The 20,098-nt window shown below is 41.0% G+C and overlaps 1 protein-coding gene across 5 annotated transcripts in view; it reads right to left on the reverse strand.

The window, feature by feature from the left end:
* The window catches only part of DPP6 (dipeptidyl peptidase like 6), a 565,250-nt gene that overhangs the window by 9,029 nt on the left and 536,123 nt on the right, over positions 1–20,098 (reverse strand). For all 5 annotated transcript variants that reach the window (XM_074868891.1, XM_074868920.1, XM_074868910.1 and 2 more), the window contains exons 17-20: positions 9,265–9,312; positions 4,616–4,714; positions 2,228–2,297; positions 61–255 (exon numbers count right to left, since the gene is read on the reverse strand). In XM_074868891.1, the coding sequence (XP_074724992.1) occupies positions 61–255; positions 2,228–2,297; positions 4,616–4,714; positions 9,265–9,312 (412 nt within the window). The remainder of the gene's footprint in view (positions 1–60; positions 256–2,227; positions 2,298–4,615; positions 4,715–9,264; positions 9,313–20,098) is intronic.

Genomic DNA, 20,098 nt, shown 5'->3' on the forward strand with positions numbered 1-20,098 from the left:
TGACAGTCTTGGGTTAATTATGATTAATGAATTAATTTCTTTGATAACAGTGTCATTCACCGGACAGCTTCCAACTGATCCTTCTCTTCCAAAAGGCCCAGCCTCCTCTTAACCTCGTGCAATAGCTTAGTGCCTTGGAAGCCACTCCCGCGGCCGTCGAACTTCAGCACGATGGCATTGTGAGAGCTGACCATGACGCTTTCCCATGTCACCTCAAATCTCTCCGTTACGATCTGGCTGCCAGGAGTCCCATCTCTGAAACAGAAATAGGCATCAAGCAAAGGCAATGGCACCAAGCATGGGCCGAACGCCCTCCCTGGGGCCAAGAGCTTGCTGTGGCAATGGGGACCGGCAGCTCCCGCATGCACTGTAAAGCACAGAAGATTTCAAGAAGGGGGGACCAGTCTCTGCAATGATGATGTGCAGAAGGCTGGTTGTGGGATAAGTTTTGAGGGTGGGGTGGAGGGTGCAGGCTGGTTTCTGCCACCCCCCTTGCACAGCAACTATCGCTGTGTTAACTGAGTTTTGAACAAACCTAGCAAGCATATCACTAACCGGGCAGGATTTCTCCTGTGAGTAAACCAGGGCAGCGATGCAGACGTCGGATGATTGTTCCCCATTTATGCCTGCTCTAATCTATAGCTCTTTTCTACAGGGATTTTTCTGGTGGAGGGGTTTCTGTGAGGAGTCTGGCTTTGGGGAGTGCTGGCACTGCCAAAATATGTTGGATGAAGCTTGCAGACATCAGTTCTCCTTTCCTTTACTGGCAAGCACTGGGGTTTCATTTACTGCTCACAGTAACCCAGCCCAGATCTTCCCTCTCCAGTGGGCTTCTCAAGAGTGGCTGTAGATGGAGCTGCCAATCACTTCTGTCACCACTGCTTCACACAAATACAGAGGGAAGGAGTGCTTTTAAAGTGATAAAACAAACAGCTTAAAAATGCCCAGGCTGGCACAAAATTGGTGGGTAAGGGTAAGGGGTGCGCAAGTCTCACTCTTCACCCTTCTGCTTAGAGCCCGATCCTGCACAGGGGAACTGTCTTGAGAAATATTGACCCCACTTCACCAGACAGCTAAGAAAAATCAAGAGATGATGATAAGTAATATTTTAGGACTGGGATTACTGTAGAGCCACTGTCACTTCCATCTACTTCTTGTCCTTTTTGGGGTTCTTGGAGACATCAGACAACTCACTGCAGGATTTTAATGTGCATGTGACTTCAGTCATTTGCATTTATTCAAGTGAGACCCAGGCACATCCAGATTCAGAGGCAGCCTAATCAAGTGCTGTTAGCTTGATGAGTACCAATCTTCCTCAAGCACTTGTATAATGAAGTACATTTTCTCTGCAGTAATTTCATGATGTAACGACATGCTTATTGCAGTGTTTTTGTCCTTCATGGAGGGATGTGCAGGATGGTGTTCAGGCATTCATCAGGCATCCATCACTCCTGCATGAGGCTTCTCTCTCATGGGGTGCTCCCTGCCTGGGAGCAAGTGATGCAGTGGGACGCAGCAGGGCCAAGCAGGTTCTTCCAAGGTCAGTGACTTCCCTTCCTCAGCTTCTTTCCAAATTGCCAGAAAAAAACTCAGTAATGTGTATTATTATTACTAAATGTTGCATAAAGAAATACCCATCTGCTATGCCTGCCAGGAGAAAATCCTACCGACCTAATATAAATGCTAACACTGTGGAGATCTTCAAAGGTTTCTAGCTCTCTCTTTACTGTCACTTCAGGGAACACCAGCATGTACATGGGAAGGATTGCTGCATGAGGGCATCTAAAATTTAAACTGTAGTAAGGCTGACTGTATCCCATTCTAAAACTACCTGTTAAGCCCACAGTGAGTGCCTTAAGCATTGTAACAGAAAGTCAACATCCATCTTTTATTCCTCCCTCTCCTGTTTCTGCCTCCAAAATTACTGAATTGCAAGTGTATGTGGAGCAACTTTACAAAATCCTACGATTTACTCTGCAGGATTTCACTAGGGAACCTTTATGAGAGCTGAAACCCTGGGCTCAAACATGGGAGAGAGAAGGGACCTATGCCTAGCCTCTCCCAGCTCTGAGTTGAGATGGGGGTAGGGATCAGCATTCTGGACTTAGGTGCTAAAGTGGTCTGGCATTCATTGTACAAAACATATCTTAAAAGTCTCTGATCATGGCCGAGGTTTCCATGCTGCCCTAATAATGTGAACAGAAAGAAAGGACAAGGGAGAACTTACACAACCAAAAGCAAGGGGTAGTGTGCGGTGTCTGAAAAAGTTGCTGGCTTTAAGATCTGCATTGGCAATTCTAGGAAAAAAAATACAAATAACAACATGTCTTCAGTGTGGGAATGCTGACATAACTCTAATAGATTTTTCTGGTGTTTTGGCCACTTACGAGCAGGAACAAAATGGCATTTCATCAGAGGCACTGGTAAATAACACCTTAGAAACACAGATGTTGTCAAAGAAAAGACCCATATTATGATAGCCGAGGTGACAAGAAATGTAAATCGGGAGTACAGCGCGAGCTGTTCAGTCATGCATCACTTTTACAGCATTCAATTAACATCTGGCAATAGCTATAATTTTCCTTTTTGGCAGCTGGATGAGTGACGCGGCCAGGAATCAATATTTCAGGGCAGCAGAGGAGGACGAAAATTGGTGATGAAAATGATAATTTAAAACCTAATTAAGTATGGTGGCTGGGGGAGTGAATAGGATTATTTTGCTATAATGGTGTGAAGACAGATAGAGAAACATGTATTTTAATCCTAACTTCCAGAGGGCTTAATTTTGCTGTAAAACAGGAGGTAATTGTGCTGAAGCCCATGTCGTTATATTAGTATGGAACCAATGTAAGTGAGGGACATGCTCACCAAAACTTCATTTAACTGCTTCCTATGGCTTCATATCGATAGCCAAACCCACTGCCATACAAACACTTTCCGCATTAATGAGAGAACACATTTATTTTTAAAATGTTAACTACAATCCAGATTAGCAAAGACCCAACAATTAAATCAGTATTAGGAGCATTTTCAGTAGATTAATACACAGATTAACCACACGGTTTAAGTGGTTTGCTTTGCAATTATTGTCTGACACTCCACCTAATTAGTTATTCCATCTGAATGCTAATAGCTGCAAATTGGATCAATGGCCCAGGGACAGCCAAAAAGGCCATCGCTTGACTTTAAATATAACTAAGCACTACGTGCAGTGTTCCCAAGGCTGTTAAGCCCAAAGCTTTGAAAATACAGGGAGGGCACAGAAGAACAGCCACATGGCTGCATCCAGCTTGTACTTATTACACATGCACATATATATTTTAGGTTGAATGACCAGAATCGCATTTCAGTGATACCTGCAGTTAAGAAATTTAGCATCAAGCTGAGTTATTCCTAATAAGCTGCCAGTGCCACTAAGGATTGACTCACCTTGGGGATAGATTGTGATCTTTCTACAGGCTCTTTCCTCATCTTTTCCTGCCCATAAGGCCTGGAAATGCATGTCTGTTCTTGTTATTTCATGCACTGGTTTATGTTCCTAATGCCCATGTGGAAGCAGAACATTTTAGGGCCATTATCCTTTTTGAATGGCAACTGTCTTTCAGCCTTTGCTTCACATTTTATAATACCTGGTACTGGTTGAAATTAGTAACCTGCCATCCACCACACGTCACTGCTTTCATTTTACTGCATCCAATCTGAGAGGTATGCTCCTTTCCAGCATGGGAAATACTATGGGTCATACTTTGAACCCAGGTTCTCTGGTTTTTTTTTTTTAGAGTTGCCACCATACACAGAAACTGGGATTTTTGGGAGCCATTGCACAAGTCTGAGTATGTGGATTTTCCACATATAGGTAAGATATCTGCTTACAGCCAGAGGAGATGCTTTTTAGGTTGTTTCAGGTACAACTACAGAGACAGTCAGAAAATTCTTACACTTTGTCTGTTTGCCACTAGGCTTTTCTCTCTCTCTTTGTCATATAGATATATGGGGAATGCTTATACAAGTGGTACAAATAATGCACCAGCTGCAGATATAAACTGCTCCAAGTTTCTGCCTTCTGTACGCCAGGTGAAGTCTCTTTTGGCTTTTCTCATAAAGCTGGTTTTTTTCAATCCTATCAAATGATATGGCTTTCTCAAAGAATCCTGAAAGACTCAGATGGGCAGTTGTTGGCGAGTCATCTTCATCCACTGCAGTTCTGTATTGTATACTGAAAGGCAGCCACAGCTGTAGCCAGCAAGCACATACAGTATCCCACTTCAAACCCATCTTAAATAATACACCAGTCCTGCTAGGGCAAATGACTGAACAATGGGGACACCACACCGTGTCATTTCCCAGAGTGGATTTTTCTCTATGAACAAAATGTTAAAAGGAAAAAAAATCCCAACCCTATCATTTTGCCTTTCTTCAGCAGCATTCTCATCAAATCCTGTCTCTGTAATAACCTCCTTATGTAGCACATCTTAAGAGAGTGCTTTGCAAAGTGTGTGAGTTTATTGAGAGCCAAAGTAATTTTTCCTCCTGCCAGTCTAGCCAAGATGACTGTATCATTTCACAGCAATAGCAGTGAAAAAGAAAAATAAGAGAGAGGAAAGGTGCTACTTACTGTAATCGTCTATCCTGATTTCCATGTATTCTACCTTAGGCATTTGCCTGTCATTTACAGTCAGCTGCACATTTTCATTTACCTCCAGCTCAAAAATTTCTGAAAGAAGAAGGACAAGATCACAGAAACTTTTGGCATTGTTTGTGAAAAAGCATTTTAACATTTTATAGACACCTTAGTATTTGTAACACAAGTTTCCTTATGAAAGAATTTCCTTCTAGTCCTCACAAACGTCTAATTCAGTTAAGTCTTTGAAACCTCTTCCAGGTTCTGCACTGGCAAAAAGCTATATTCCTGAAATCAGTGACATTCAGCTGATTTACAGCAAATGGGAATGTGATCTTCTGTGTTGAGACAGCTGGGTCCCAGTCAGACATATACCTGTCATGCAAAGCTAGATATCAAATGTTATCAAGTCTGTGCCCAGATTACACATAATGAATGGGGAAAGGGATGAGATTGTGGACGGCTTCAGGACAAGGTTGTGCTGCTACACAAGAGAAAATCCATCAGAAGAAAAGCCATGGGGAGGCAAGAGTGGACAAAGATCATACAAACCTGCAATGTCAGGTTTTGGAGCAGTCTTGGCTTTCAGAGTGTTTCAAGAATTGTTCATTTTGCTTGTGTGTCTTATCCAAGAGCTCTCTGGGGCTGAAATAGAGGATTCCTTCCTCTTTCCCAGGCTTAAATCTTTATTCCCCACATCCTGGCCATGTGCTCTAACCACTGAGCCTCTTCTAGAAAAAGCAGCCACCTCTAACATCAGAAAGGTCAAGTCTTTCCCAGCTGGTAAGGAAGGGGCCCATCTTTAGGAGACATTTCAGGTTGTATGTCCTTGGTGGTGGGAAATGTCTCCTGGTGATGGTGAGGCTACTGAGCCCCATGAGGGAGGGATTCAAGGACTGGGGGGATCCCACTGTGGTGACGGTGAATCCTGGTCTGGGGAGCCCGTTGCAGTGCTCATCCCCATGGCATCAGGTTGCGTTTGAATCAGGGGAATCCAGGGCATTATCTCTGCCATGTGAACCCAAGGAGGGTTTGAGGTTTCACACCAAATTATGTGTTTCGTTGACTGTAACTTCCCTTTCCAGGCACACTGATAAATAGATGTGTAACCCCAGCTGCTCAAATAATACTTATGGTACCTGATTATCATGCTCTCATTGCCCATCTCTGCTCGATAGGCAGGCACAGCACAAAAACATGCCCTTCCCAGTTAATATATTTCACAGATCTTTCAGCAATAGTATATTGGTTCAATGACTGCTTCTGAAAAGCCTGGCTCATCTCTATTGAAACTACAACCCCCACAGAAGTGCCAAAGCAACAGCCTATTACGTTTAGTTAAATATTAAGATTCTCATTTAATTATGGCACACACAAGTAGCTTTATCAGCAGAAAAGGGCTTGCCACGTAGGGGAATTTAGTCAAGCCATTTTATTTGTTCATATAATTGCATTCACATAAAGCCAGAAAGACTGTGGATGAAATAAAAAAGATTGGCATATCTCCTAAAGGACTTTCTTTTCTGCTTTAGGACCACAGGGAGCTTGAGTCTGTGGAGTACAAATGGTCATTGCTTAATTAAATGTAAGCACGCTATAATATTCAGTGCAACTCACTATTATCAGATTATTGCAGAATATAGAGGCAAACTCCCTTTATAGAGTAATGGGCTCATATTAAATAAGTAAATTCAGTAACATGCAACTGTCAGTTGCCCTTTATTCAAAAGCAGAAGAATGAGGGTAAAAAAAAGGAACCGGGGGAAATGCTAATCATATGCAGAAAATCATGAATTTCAGTAGGGGATGTGTTCTGTGCATGACTAGATCGAGTTCTCTATGTAATATATGCTACACATACGTATCTGTCAAAATAAAACTAGTCTTGGTGTTCCTTTTTCAAGCCCTTCATTTGCTGTTTTTGTTTTATAGTTATCTCTCATTTTATTCACCTAAAAGTATTTTATAAAACTATACAGGAGGCTATAACACAGTTCATGAGAGCACTACCCTGTACATGCTGTTATAACCAGTCAGCCATCTCCATGTCTATGGTAAAATTAAGGTATTGTGTTTAAGGGGGGAAAAAAAAGAAAGTGACTTTGGAGTTGCAGGTCAGAGATAACTCTCCTGGCCCTGTGGCAACATCCTCTGTGGGCTGAAGAGCCTTGTGGGCATCACCAGGGCTGCTCTGGAGTTATGCTCAGCAAGGGCATTGCCAAGCCCAGGTCTGCTTGGAAGAAGAAGAGCTGACACACCCTTGTGCAAAGACTGAGATATGAATGGTCACTGGGGCAGAAAGATTGAAAAGCTAGGAGCTTGCAATTTGCTCTCAGTATTACTTAAAAAAGTGATTCTTGCATTGTTGTAGACAAGAATAGCTACAAACGCCAACTTTTGCACATTTATATCAAATAGTTTCACAAGGGACCAAATCGGCACATGGAGCTATACCCCTATCCCACTATTGACAGCAGCAATAACCTTGGCTTCACAGTGAGAGCCCTCCTCTGGACAGCAAAATCTGTCAGCTCCATAATGGCAACTTTTATCCAGAAATTATAGACCAGTGGGGAAACTGAGTCACGAGGAAATGAAATATTTATTTCATGGACACCCTGTAAGCAAGATGATGGCAGATGGTCTAAGACATGTTCCAGGGTACGTTGATGAGGGGAGACCTTAACGCCCTCTGAGACTACCTGAAAGGAGGTTGCAGAGAGCTGGGGATGAGCCTCTTGAACCAAGTAACAAGCGATAGGACAAGAGGTAATGGCCTCAAGTTGCGCCAGGGAAGGTTTAGACTGGATATTAAGAAGCATTTCTTTACAGAACGGGTTGTTAGGCGTTGGAATGGGCTGCCCAGAGAGGTGGTGGAGTCCCCATCCCTGGAGGTGTTTAAGAGTCGGGTCGACATAGCGCTGAGGGATATGGTGTAGTTGGGAACTGTCAGTGTTAGGTTAATGGTTGGACTGGATGATCTTCAAGGTCTTTTCCAACCTAGATGATTCAGTGATTCTGTGATTCTGTTGTGCTGCTTTGCTTTGGCAGCAAAGATCTCTCTTGCTGCCCTTACAGGACAGTCACGCAGCAGTATATTGCTTTAACCTAACTTGTTCCAGGATGCTGCTAAATTTTATGCATGTCTTCTTCTGCAAAGGAATATTTTAATTGGAAAAAAAATTATGGAAAACAATGGAAGGATAAATTACAGTTAAATGTACAATACATCTCATTAACAATATAGGACACTTGACACTAGATGAAACACTACTGAGCATTTCTATTTTAATGGCAACAAATGAGATCTTAAATTTGATTTTAAAAAATTCAATCAGAATTTGGGATTTCACTCTACAGATCCTGCTTACAAGCAAAACTGTTCTAGCTGGGGTAAGGGCTTGAAATGCATGTTGCCAACGGAAACTGAAAAAACAGAATAAACCAGGGAACACACAGAAACTGTATAAAGCAAGATGGATCCTATGCTTTTTTCTTACATGTCCTGGTGCCACAGGATTACTTCCTTTGACACTTACCATCTTCAGTGGGAAATGAAGCAGCTCAGCTTTTCACAGAAAACCTTTAGTTTGAGAGCCAAATTCCCTGGTTTGCTCTGCTCCTTTGCAGAGACAGCAATGAGTTGTAAATCCAGTTAAGCTAAACTGATACCTGATAAACTGGCCACATACAGAGCAGCCATAATAAAGGTGTTGCTTATTATTAGGATCCTAGCAATGCCTGAAGTCCCTAACTGCAGGTTAAGGCTGGGTGAAATGCTACATTAAAATGAAAGGTAAGGGTCAAAGTGATGGGAACAGATAAATCGTGGTTTCACATAAGACTCAGTCCCACACCCGGCTATGAAGTCTCCTGAGATTCTTGAAAGAGAGAAAGGGGCACCTTGATTTAAGACCCCTGTAGAGAAACAACAGAGAAAGGCTGTCTATCTGAGGCTTCCTGCCACCCTGACTTGGGGTAAAAACCTGATCTTTCTGGATAATTTGTATTGTTAAAGGTGTGAAGGAGGAACCTGAAAAATTCATGGCTCACTGGGCTCTACAGGGAGCCCTAACCAGTCTAGCAATGTCTATAGCCAGTACCAAAGATTTTGAGGGAAAAACCCCTGTATTTGGAATAATTCCAGCTTCACACTGCTGTAGATGTGAATCATTAGCATGAAAAAACTTTACCAAACAATAAGTGCTACAATCCCATGAACAGATCAGGAAACCAGGCAGAGGTACAACTTGTGGGGCTCACTCCTCTGTGTTATCTCTTTCAACCTGGCAATCCATATCAGAGTGATTATTTTTGAAAATTATAGATTAAGCTAAACATTTCTTATTTTTGAGTAAGATGCAAATGAATGTTTGTGAAAGACTAACAAAAAGAGAGAGAGAGCTGGACTGTGCAGTTTTTAAGAAAGCTGATAACAAACATCATTCCCAAACCACTGTTTTCATACCCCAAAAAGAAAGCTTTTGTGATGGCAGCACAACAGCTCTGCAAGTCCCTCTGACTTGCAGAAGACTTGCATTTAGGCTTCCCGCTAGTCTAAGTTTACCAAACAGCAGCTACATCTCAGTGTTCTGCTTGGCTACTTTTCTCTGAAGAATTGCAAGGCTCAAGCCCATTCTTACTCTGTGCATCAGTTGCGTTGTGAACAGTCACCATCGGGACTCGGGGACCTTGAAAAGAGGAAGAAAAGAACTTGGTTAAATATCTATCGAAGCACACACAGACGCATATGAACCTGGTTTTGAATTCCATGGAGCTGAAGACTCCTGAGACTTGCTTTCCATGCAAGAGTAATCTAAAAAGCAAATCACCCTGGTATTAGAGTCTATGAATAAATGACAGTACTGTAGACTCGAAGACATGCGAGGTTTCAAAGCCCTTTCCCAACGGACCACTAAATGCATCTTTCCCTAATTTGTAAACATTAAAATTAGCACAAACACAATTAAATCACTTGATTTTAAAATTATTCTGATGACAACCCAAACATCACAGCACAAAGCATTTACATTTTGTATGCTATGAATAACTGTTGCTGTTTGGCAAATGCTTTGAGTTTTATTTTATTTTACTTTTAAATTAATTAAACACCAGTTTTGATCTCACATTAAAAAAGACTACATATGCTGTCCTAAAATACACCATTTGGGTATCAAAATACATCAGTATTATACAAAGAGGATTATCATTACTATGCAATGTGCATGTGTGAACCAAAGAATTCGCTGCCGTAGGATGCTACAGTCTTTAGGATGCTATAGTCTTTACTACAGGGTGCTAAAGTCTTCAGTACAGGATGCTGTACGATGCTACAGTCCTTAGCACAGTGGTCTGGATTCAACTTCTTGTTCAGAAAGTCACCAAGTGGCTGACCAATAGAAAAATGGGATGGTACATGAGATTAGGTTCATTTTGCAGTTGTCACTTCTTTCTCTCTGTTTTTCAATTATAATCTGTTGACTGCTCTGGGAGACAGGACACTGGGCCAAGATGAGCTTCAGTACAGCCAGTCATATACTACTACCGCACCTGTTCATAGCTTTTCCAGTGAATTTGACAACACTGCTCAGGAAGGTGGAAGAAGCACTGCAATGATGAAATGGTTAATTCTTAACCTCAGAGATAGTGGTTACCTTACTTTCCTTCCCTTCCCTTCCCCCATAATGTAATATGAGGAAGCAGCAGCAGCCATAAGGAGCTGGGGAAAGATTATGGGGAAGGATGTGTATGCCCAGCAAAGATCCCAACAGCAGGGCCAGAGGGCTCCCATGACATGTGTGGGTGAAGATCATAGATCATAGAATCATAGACTCATAGAATCTTTTAGGCTGGAAAAGACCCTCAAGATCATTGAGTCCAACCATAAACCTAATACTGCCAAGTCCACCACTAAACCATGTCCCTAAGTGCCACATCTACACATCTTTTAAATATGTCCAGGGATGGTGACTCTAATACTTCCCTGGGAAACCTGTTCCAATGCTTGAAAACCTTTTCAGTGAAGAAATTTTTCCTAATATCCAATCTAAACCTTCCTGGCACAACTTGAGGCCATTTCCTCTTGTCCTATTGGTCATTACTTGGGGGAAGGGACAAACACCCACCTCACTACAACCTCCTTTCAGGTAATGGTAGAGAGTGATAAGGTCTCTCCTCAGCCTCCTTTTCTCTAGGCTAAACAACCCCAGTTCCCTTACCTGCTCCTCATCAGACTTGTGCTCTTCTTTGGACACGCTCCACCCCTCAATGTCTTTCTTGTAGTGAGGGGCCCAAAACTGAACACAAGTATTCAAGGTGTGGCCTCACCAGTCCTTATAGCAGGACTCCTCTTTTGTATATACTGTACTTTCAATTCAAACTTAATGATGCGATGAGGGTGTGCAGCTGGTGGGAATGGAAAAATTTGGGACCATCTGTACAAAAGGCCCATGGAGGAAAGGTTGTTAGATGTGTTTCCGACTTTCTCAGGCTCCAACAGTCTGGTGGCACACTGCTGGCATGCAAGGGAAATCTGCCATTGAACTACACTGAGTATCAAAAAACCCCTTTTTTAAGCTTCAAAATTAAGACAGTTTAAAGAGGCTTGATATTTACTGAGATGCAAGCTTCTTTAAGATGTTTTGAGTCCTTCAACCTAGAAGAAAATCCTGCGTGATCACCAGTAATGTGCACCAGCAATTTGTGTAGGGCTGGCTGAGAAAAAGCCCCTGAAATGCTGTAACTGATAGTATGCACACAAATGACCACAAAAACAGGCTACTGTGAGCCATCCATACTGTTCAGTAAGTGAAATACGTTCCTGAGAGCAAGAAAGACTTTCAGACAGTATAATTGTGTCTATGGTTTTCTCCGCGCTGCCAAGAAACCACATCACATTGCATGCGGTCAAGAATGTTTAATGTAGAGCTTACCTATACAGAGGCCAAAAAAGGTTTTATTTATAATTAAGCGGACCGATGTGGCAGCCTGACTTTTGTTTCCTAGTGATTGAGAATTTTCTTCACTAACAATCTAATTCCTTTGTTTGCACCATTTTCTTAGAATGTAGATAGTGAGTATAATGCACAGAGGAAAACCATGTTTTACTCACCAGGATTTATCTGAATTTATCTTTCTACTACCAACATACATTGATATGCTGACCATATTTATTTATAAATCTGCCCTGTCTTTTCCCTGCAGTCCCAGAAGCCAGTATGCTGGAAAAGCAACAAACCTAATAAACAATTCATCATGGGCATGATAAAATCATCACTGAAAATAAAATAAATCATCCCAAATGACTTCAACTGGAGCTAGACCAGTCCTTTAATTAACATAAAAATGCCCAACAAAAAGAAAGGGATAAAGTGAGAAATACTATGCATATAATAATTTTATTTTCTAATTTATTTTTCCTTTTTGTGTTGGCACTGAAAAAACTGTGAGAAACTAATAAATAAAGAACAAAGCCAGTATGTAGTTTAGAAAATTCCATGTATTACACATTGTTTCCTTAGTCTCTCACTGCCTTACTGTCATTTCCCCAAATCAATATTTTAAAGGTCCCATACAAAGTTATTCAGTTTGAGATAATATCAAATAAAAATATTTTAAAATATGCATCAGTATCCTTGAAAAAGTAGACTTTTGCATTGCTCAATTTTTATTTTTTAACAAATGAGGAAAAGTGGTAAAGACATAAATCTACAGAGTAGAATCATCAGGTTTGTGAGAAAGATTACTCTCGATATTAAATATCCCCAATGATGACATTCCAGTTAAACAATGCATTGCACTTGTGAGTGGGTTGGAAGTCATTAAGAAGAAAAATCACTTCTTTAAGGAATTATATAAATTGCTTATTTTGATACCAATTTTTAAAGTAAAGCAACCTAGTTACATGCTAGACTATGTCTTTTAGTACACACACATCAAAAGTCTTTCAACCCTCACAAGTTGAGTGCCTAACACCTGACAGGGATAGAACAAAATTCTTGAAATTAGGAAGTGTATATTCATTAGCTGCCTCCCATACTTTATTTTTAAACCTATAACGGTGTGACAGCCCCATTACACATGCCATCTGGTAAATGCCATCCACTGTCATTTGCGGATCTGAGAGTGAAACCTAATATGTTCAATGAACTGCTGGGAGCTGACAGAAGCAGAGCGAGGACATCCTCTGCTCCATGTCTCCTCTCTCCAGAGCCCTTCTAAACAGGCTTTGATTGGGACTCCCGAGCCCTGGCACATTCTGCTGCTTCTGTTACTTAATCAGCACTGATGAGTGCCTGTGTCTACCTGTCCCCCTTGGAAACTTTGCAAATGCTCTGCCTCTAGCTTACAGAGGTCCTGAGTGCATACGAGCCTCAGGAGTGGGTTGGATTTAAGCATTTGTGCTCCTTGCAGAATAAAACACAAAGTGCTCTGCTTTAACACAGTAAAGCAGCTACCAAGCTGCTTTGCCCCTGATTTGAAAAGGTAAGAGAAACCCAGCACATACCCCATAACCTGGGTGACTGTTCCCAAAATCATGCACTTTCCTGCATGATGAGGGGATGATGATGCTGTTGGATTTATTCCCCTGGCTGCGGATGTATAGCAGTAGTTACAAGCAGGGCTATGATGCGCCCCAAGGTGTGGCACCTGGCACTGCTGCTCCCTTCCACCACCCCCAAAATTTTTAGGCACTGTACAGGCTCTGTAAGCTCATTATCCTTCTTTGCATCCCTCTGACAGGAGCAAGACAGGGTGCGCTGGAGTGCTATCAGCTGGAACTGCTTCACCTGGCTTGCAGGCTCCACTCCCCTCTCCTCAGCTCCAGCATTGCACTAGCTAACCCCAGTAACCTGACAGCAGTTTTAACGCTGCTGCTTTATTTATAGATTAAGAGAAAGGTCCAAAATGACTGACAGGAGAACTTCTGTGTGTATAAACATACTCCATACATTCCTCGATAAATGCATAGTTAATAATGGTGCATAAATCTCTAGTTACAGGAATGAGATTTTCAATTAATACAGCTAAAAGTCTGGCTTTGTCATAAGGCCTTTGACTTTAAAAACGTTACTGTCATTATCCATGCTAGAAGTAAATTAAGCCATATCAGTATGACACAGGCAAATTTATCATCAAGGAAGTACTACCCGCCGTGATCTGAAAGTGCACTGTAACTCAGTGCCTCAGTAACTTGACAAGAAAAAGCATTGGCTGTGGCTTGTCATCAATTTTTTAAGCAGCTTTCATTATTATTTCCAAGAGGGTTCTTCTTAAAGACTATCACAAAGAAGCAACTCTAGATATTTGGGTGGTAAGATATAGATTTCCAAAATAAAAATGGAAAATCATACAACGTTGAACAAAATATTTACCAGACATTTGTTTTGTAATACTTTTAAGAGAATAGTCCACAGGATTCCCAATGTTTTCATGATCTAAACAGTATAGGGAATTCTATCAGTTAGAACTTTAAAATGAAAGTAGTAAAAAAAGAAAAAGAAGTAAAATTGCAAAAAATATAATCAAAGTTGTATATATTAAAGAAAACAGAGGAATTGTCTTATTCTTCTCATCCATATTCTCAAAGGCTTCAATGTGGCAGATAATTTGAGACCAGAAGCTAAATTCACAGTGTGTAAACAATGAAAATTCAAATACTCTCTGCCAGCACCACCAGCATATCTCTTAAGCACTGATGAATGATTTAAAAGAGCAGCTGCAAGCAATGGGAGCTGAGAGGTCTGGCTCTGCACAAGTGAGATAATTGGCAACAGCCATCTCTGTGTACAGATTCCAGATCTCTTTATTTGCTAATCCATGAATTATTTATACGTGCTGCATAAAGTTCATATGTTGGGGTGATATTATCAGCCTAATAAATAAAGACATGGGGAGTTCTGCGAGCCACTGCTTACAATTAAAATATTTTCCCATTTACAGTATTTTCCAGTCTATGCTACAGACAGATGTTCGTGATGTTTGCTTTGGCAACCTTGTTGACACAAACATCAAACAGATTTGTGCTGCTATTCACCCTTCCCAAGGCATTTAATTCTTTAATCTAATCTTTACTTCCCCAAATGTAACTTGTCTTGTAAAATAATCAATACCATCTTGTTCTCGGGCAACACGCAGGATTGCACAAACCACACCAATGGTACTGCCCCATCTGAAACTAGTAATAAATTTCATGCTTACTTTATATAGAGCAGAAATAAATCTGGTTGTTCTGACATAGTATCAGTTAGCAGTGTCTAGAGGGCAAATGAGCAAGAGATTTGTCCTTAATTATACTACACAAAATAGGTCTGATGAGTTCTTCAAAACGTTGCTCGAGTGAATAAGCATGGTCACGTCCTCAGTACATTCCACGGGATTTGGAGAGGTGCCTACAAACAGTGGTGTGGGAAGCTGGGCTGACGATAATTGGCTCCCTCCCACTGTATATCCTGTGGTCACTGAAACACAGAAGGACATGGGACCTCCATTTCTGAGAATACCCTCCCTTGTTTCTTCAGGTAATTGTGTATTATATAAGTTTTGACAAACACCCTCTAAATATAACTCTGTTTTCACTGATGTAATTCCTACTGGTGTCTTGCTCTTCTGGTAGGAGCTGCCTTCTAACTTGAAGCTACACTGGCTGTCACTCCAATTTACACCTTTTTGGGTTTGTTCCAACAACCTCTTTTCTTCTAATCATGAGTATTCCCATTATAGTTAGAGCAGTCACGTGTCACCAAAGCTCTCATCCAGTAGGATAAACTAGATTATTTTAGCTCCCTTTTTTAAGACAAAGTTTCTTTTCCTCTTGTTCTTTAATGCAAAAGTGCGTTACATTCAGTTCCTCCTTCCTGAACAGAAATGACTAGGACTCTACCCCTGCTGCAGAGGACATCTTAACTGGTCCTTATACTGGGAAACTGTTTGCCTGATCCATCCTAAAAGAGCATTTGCCTTTTCCATGACCACAGCCATTACATGGTTTGCAGTCATCCAGTGATCAGCATTGTATGTCCTGGCACTCATCTGCTCTTCTGATGCATTTGTAACTTTTGAGCTTCAAGCATACAACACAAATTCTTGCCCTGAGTCATCATGTACTTAATTTTGCTCTTTGTGCTATTAATTTCTCCTACTCCAGCCCTGCAAGACAGCCAGCTTCTCCAGTATTTCCCTCTGCCTTCTGACAATGCTTATCAGCTTTGTGGCCTTAACAAATTCCATTAGCTGCATCCAGCTTTGGGTTCACAGGCTGCGAAGGAACAATCTAAGTAAGGTCATTCCCAAGACCAGCTCCTAATGAACCTTGCTGCTGATCTCCAATTAGCCTTATATTTGTCTTCATCATAATCTACTGCCTTCTTTCATTTAGCTGGTACTTAACCTTCCTGTACAATTCCTTTGCTAATCCCCATCCTCTCCTTCTTAATTAATATCATCCAATGAGGTATCACATCGACTGGACTGAATGAAAGCATTTCCTTCCTTTCACGAGGCTTTGGCTAAGGTTTTCAAAAGCTAAATGCAATAATGTATGTGGACGGTTTCAAAGAGAAATGTGGAAAACCTACAACCTTCAAGAAATGTTGCAGTAATTCATCCATTATAGTGATAAGATCAGCTGTAAAAAGGAAGTAGGTTAGGAGAATTACCTTGCAGAGTTCCTGAACATGGTAGTGCACCATGACTGTATACCCAGAGACGTAAATACCAGAGATAGGAGGAAACCACTCCAGCTCATGTGAGGATCACTGACTTCCCAAAAGGCTAAGGTGTTTTGTTCTAGTATGCTGGTTCAGATCTATGGTTGGAAGAATGAATCTGAACAGAGAAATCCCCCTACCCAGCTCTCTTTCTTTTTTCAATTTCTGTTCTATTTCCTGCTATTTCTAATTGAATTCTTCATTAATTTAACCTCTTTCACTTCAATTTTAATTCAGGCTTTATGAAAACTTTGAAAAGGGATGAAAGCAAAAGTTTAACATTTGTCCCTATTTTTAAAACATAACTTTCTTAATGGATTATTAAATGCTAATCCTAAGAGAAATACTGTACGTGGAGGAACATGCCTGACATTTTCTGTATGCCCTGCCTACCTTGGAAAGTCTCTCGATAACTCAGGATGCCCAGGAAGGTTGTGCACTCTCCGTCCCTGGAGACTCTGAAGACAAGTCTAGACACAGTCCTGAGCAACCTGGTCTGATTTCTTCTCTGATACTGCTTGGAGCAGGAGGTTGCACTAAAGACTTCCTAAGATTCCTTGCAACCTGAATTCTCCCATGATTTTGTGATTCCATGATTAAAAAGTATCACAAATGGCAGTGCCATCATGATGGAGAGACTGTGTAGCCATGTCCTGGTAAAGCTGTGGAAGGAGAGGAAGAGCGTTGCAGTCCCTGTTAGTCCTCCCAGCTCCTCTAATAAACATATATTCAAGGGAAAAGGATATTCCCTTATAATCACAGCATGAAAGAAAATACTCTCTTCTCAGTGCCATTTACAATGTTACAGTGTTACATTAACACTGGCAGAATAAAATCCCACTGCATATTTTCTGTTTATTCCATTAAAAGCCTAGTATAAATTGTTTTAGATAATCTTAATGTATTCTTTTTCTTAAGTAAAATTCTCTTGCAAGAAAATAGTGGTATCGTAGCTAGTTAAGTAATAACTGATGCTGGGTATTAATTTTAACAAAAAACCACCATATAAATAACATTGCTTCACATTTTCTAGTTATTAAACTGTTTTCCTCTCACGAGTTCTCAGGTTTTAACATATCCTTAATCTACTGACTGCATTAATAAAGGACTAAACAAGTATCATGCAAACAGAAAACAAAAGCCACCAATAAACCTTACAGCTGGTCCAGCTGGCAAACAAGGTGAAAGAAGCAGTTTTCCTCAGAGGAAGCTTTAAATCTTGTGGGATGGTAACATCTGTACTATCCACTGCAGAATAATGAGTTCAACCAAGGTCACTCATATAGCTGGAAATAACGCACATGCACCCTAGACTCAACATGCAGGAGGCCACTGCCTGATTTGTGAAGCTTCATTATTTGAAGCATTGGAGGAAGCCTGTTGTCGTGGTCATTTATCTCCTATGAGTGGAGTTCAGATAAAATTTTATATGTGCAGAATGACCGAATGACAAGAACCCTGGCTGCAAGCAGATGATAGATCACCGTCCTCTGGGTAATGCCAGACAGCTCATATTTAAAAGCAAGAGTCCAAAAGAAAACAGGATCAAAGCATGTAAAAGCAAGGAACATGTAGTGCTTTGCAGAATGAGGTAATTTTAAAGGGGATAGGAGTTTCACTTTCATTCCACAATCTGTTTTTTCCCATGCACTGGAAATTACAGGTGTTTTCTATTCATTTTATTATTAAATATTCATGCATATTTTTTTCCGCTTGTTCTCTGTCACTGAGTATTTAATGGGTACTTTACACCTCATTAAAGATGTATAACAATACAGTGAAATATTTTATAACATAAATGAATGGTCTACTTAAAGGAAGACAAAATGTAACTGGACACCCACAAAAGCCACCATTTTAATTAACCTCAGACCACTTTACTAATGATGTTGTTAACAGCTGATAGAAAAGAACTTATCTTTCAAATTCCAAACCACTAATAGCATCCTCTCCTTTCCTGGAGAAAAAGCTCTTGTGGTACCTTCTGTTTGCGCAAAAAGGATTTTTCATATCAATCTGCTATTTTGAAGTTCTACGAGCATGTGAGGGAGAGAGAATGAGCTCTCCCCACCCCAACCTGCCTTCACCCATGGGATTTCTGACCCGTGAACCGCACACAAAGGAGTTGAGACGCAAGAGCCAACCTCGGCTGTTAAGTAAGAAAGGGAGTCAAGTGAATGCAAATGTGAATTATATAGTAATTATAATATAAATAGGACCCAGAGATTAAGTCTGTGCATGCTTTCAAACAACAGAAACTAATTTAAGCTTCATAAGCCTCAGGAAAAGTTCCAAAAGGTCACAGTTTGCCTGGAAGCACTAATTATAGCCTCCCGCTACTGGGTATACAAAAACCCAAGTGTTGTAATCATGCATATATAGGAAACTGTTCTGGTCACAACAGATAACAGTCACCCAGTGACCTAATACATCTTCCAGTCCTTGTGGACATACAGTGCTGTGGTCCTCTAAGATGTATTGATGGAAAAAACTCTAAGGTGGTTATTATATAGGTGGTTATTGCAGTTCATAGCAAGGCAAGGTGGTGCACAGAGAGAGGCACAATCAGCTGGGAGAGCAGGTAGAAAACACCCTCCCCTGAGCCTTCTCCTCCTGGGAGCTATCACCACCTGGGAGCTATTGCTTATAGCACCTGCAGTAAGGAAAGTATTTAAAGTTGGCTCTCAGCCTTGGCTGGGGTCTTCAGAGCTACTGACATGACTATACTGAAGTGTGGTGCATACCCCATTGGTAAAATCTGAGAAGCAACCTTTCACATTTGTTTAAACCAGAGCATGCCTATTGCGCTTCTCTATTCATAGGCTCTTGACTTGGTTAATAAAACTCCTTTCCAGCACTAGTAGTTATTTCAGCATCTAATTAAGTCCCTTTAGACTACCTCAACAACATGATTTATTATGATCCTCACCAAAGGTCACCTGAATTGCCAGGCTCTGGCCCTCTTAGCAGGACCAGCTGCTTCAGTAGGAAGTGCTTTGGAGACTCTCTAAGATGCTTTGCCATTAGCATGATGGGTAGTTTTATGATATTATTAGTTGACACTAAACCCACATGCTTCAGGAATATTTTTAGGCAGCAGGCTTTCTACGTAATGAAGTTTAAGTAGGGATTAAATGTAGGTATTTCCTCTGTGTGCATTTAATGTTTGTTTCAGGCCCTGAAGTGAGATACTTGTACCCACAGCAGCAAGCTTTCCCCAGACATCTACCAGAGATGCCCCAAGCCACATGGAGTGGTTACCTGGAGAGGTTAAATAGGAACTTCAGCTTCTTCACATCTCAAAAGCGCGAAAAAGAGTTTCTACCATTTTAACCTGGATGTTATCAACAGAAAACACTCCTAATGAAACACCGTCCCTGTAGTGTTAGACAAGCAAACACTTTTTTCCCTGTTCAAATCCTTCTTAGATCAGTACTTCCATATCACCCACAAGGAGCAAATTGCAAATACATACATATCTAAGGACCCTCCAAACCACAAAAGCTGCACTGTGTCTCCTAGTTCCTGACACACTCACAGAGCTGTAAAAACTTCTAACACATAATGACGTGCTTTAAGCCAAAATGGGTCATTATATTTTTTATAACTGCTTTACTGCTGCTATAACTCAAAATTCAATCCCTTCAAGGGATTGTTGCCTATCTAAAGGCACTGAGTGACGCTATGGTGGCATGGGAGGCTGGTCTTGCTGGAGTCCCATCCCGTAACATGCCAAGGGGCTCCCTTCTGCTGGTCTGGGTACCTCCGG

This window comes from Strix uralensis, chromosome 1 (genome assembly GCF_047716275.1).
Source record: "Strix uralensis isolate ZFMK-TIS-50842 chromosome 1, bStrUra1, whole genome shotgun sequence".
In the NCBI taxonomy this organism is placed as follows: domain Eukaryota; kingdom Metazoa; phylum Chordata; class Aves; order Strigiformes; family Strigidae; genus Strix; species Strix uralensis.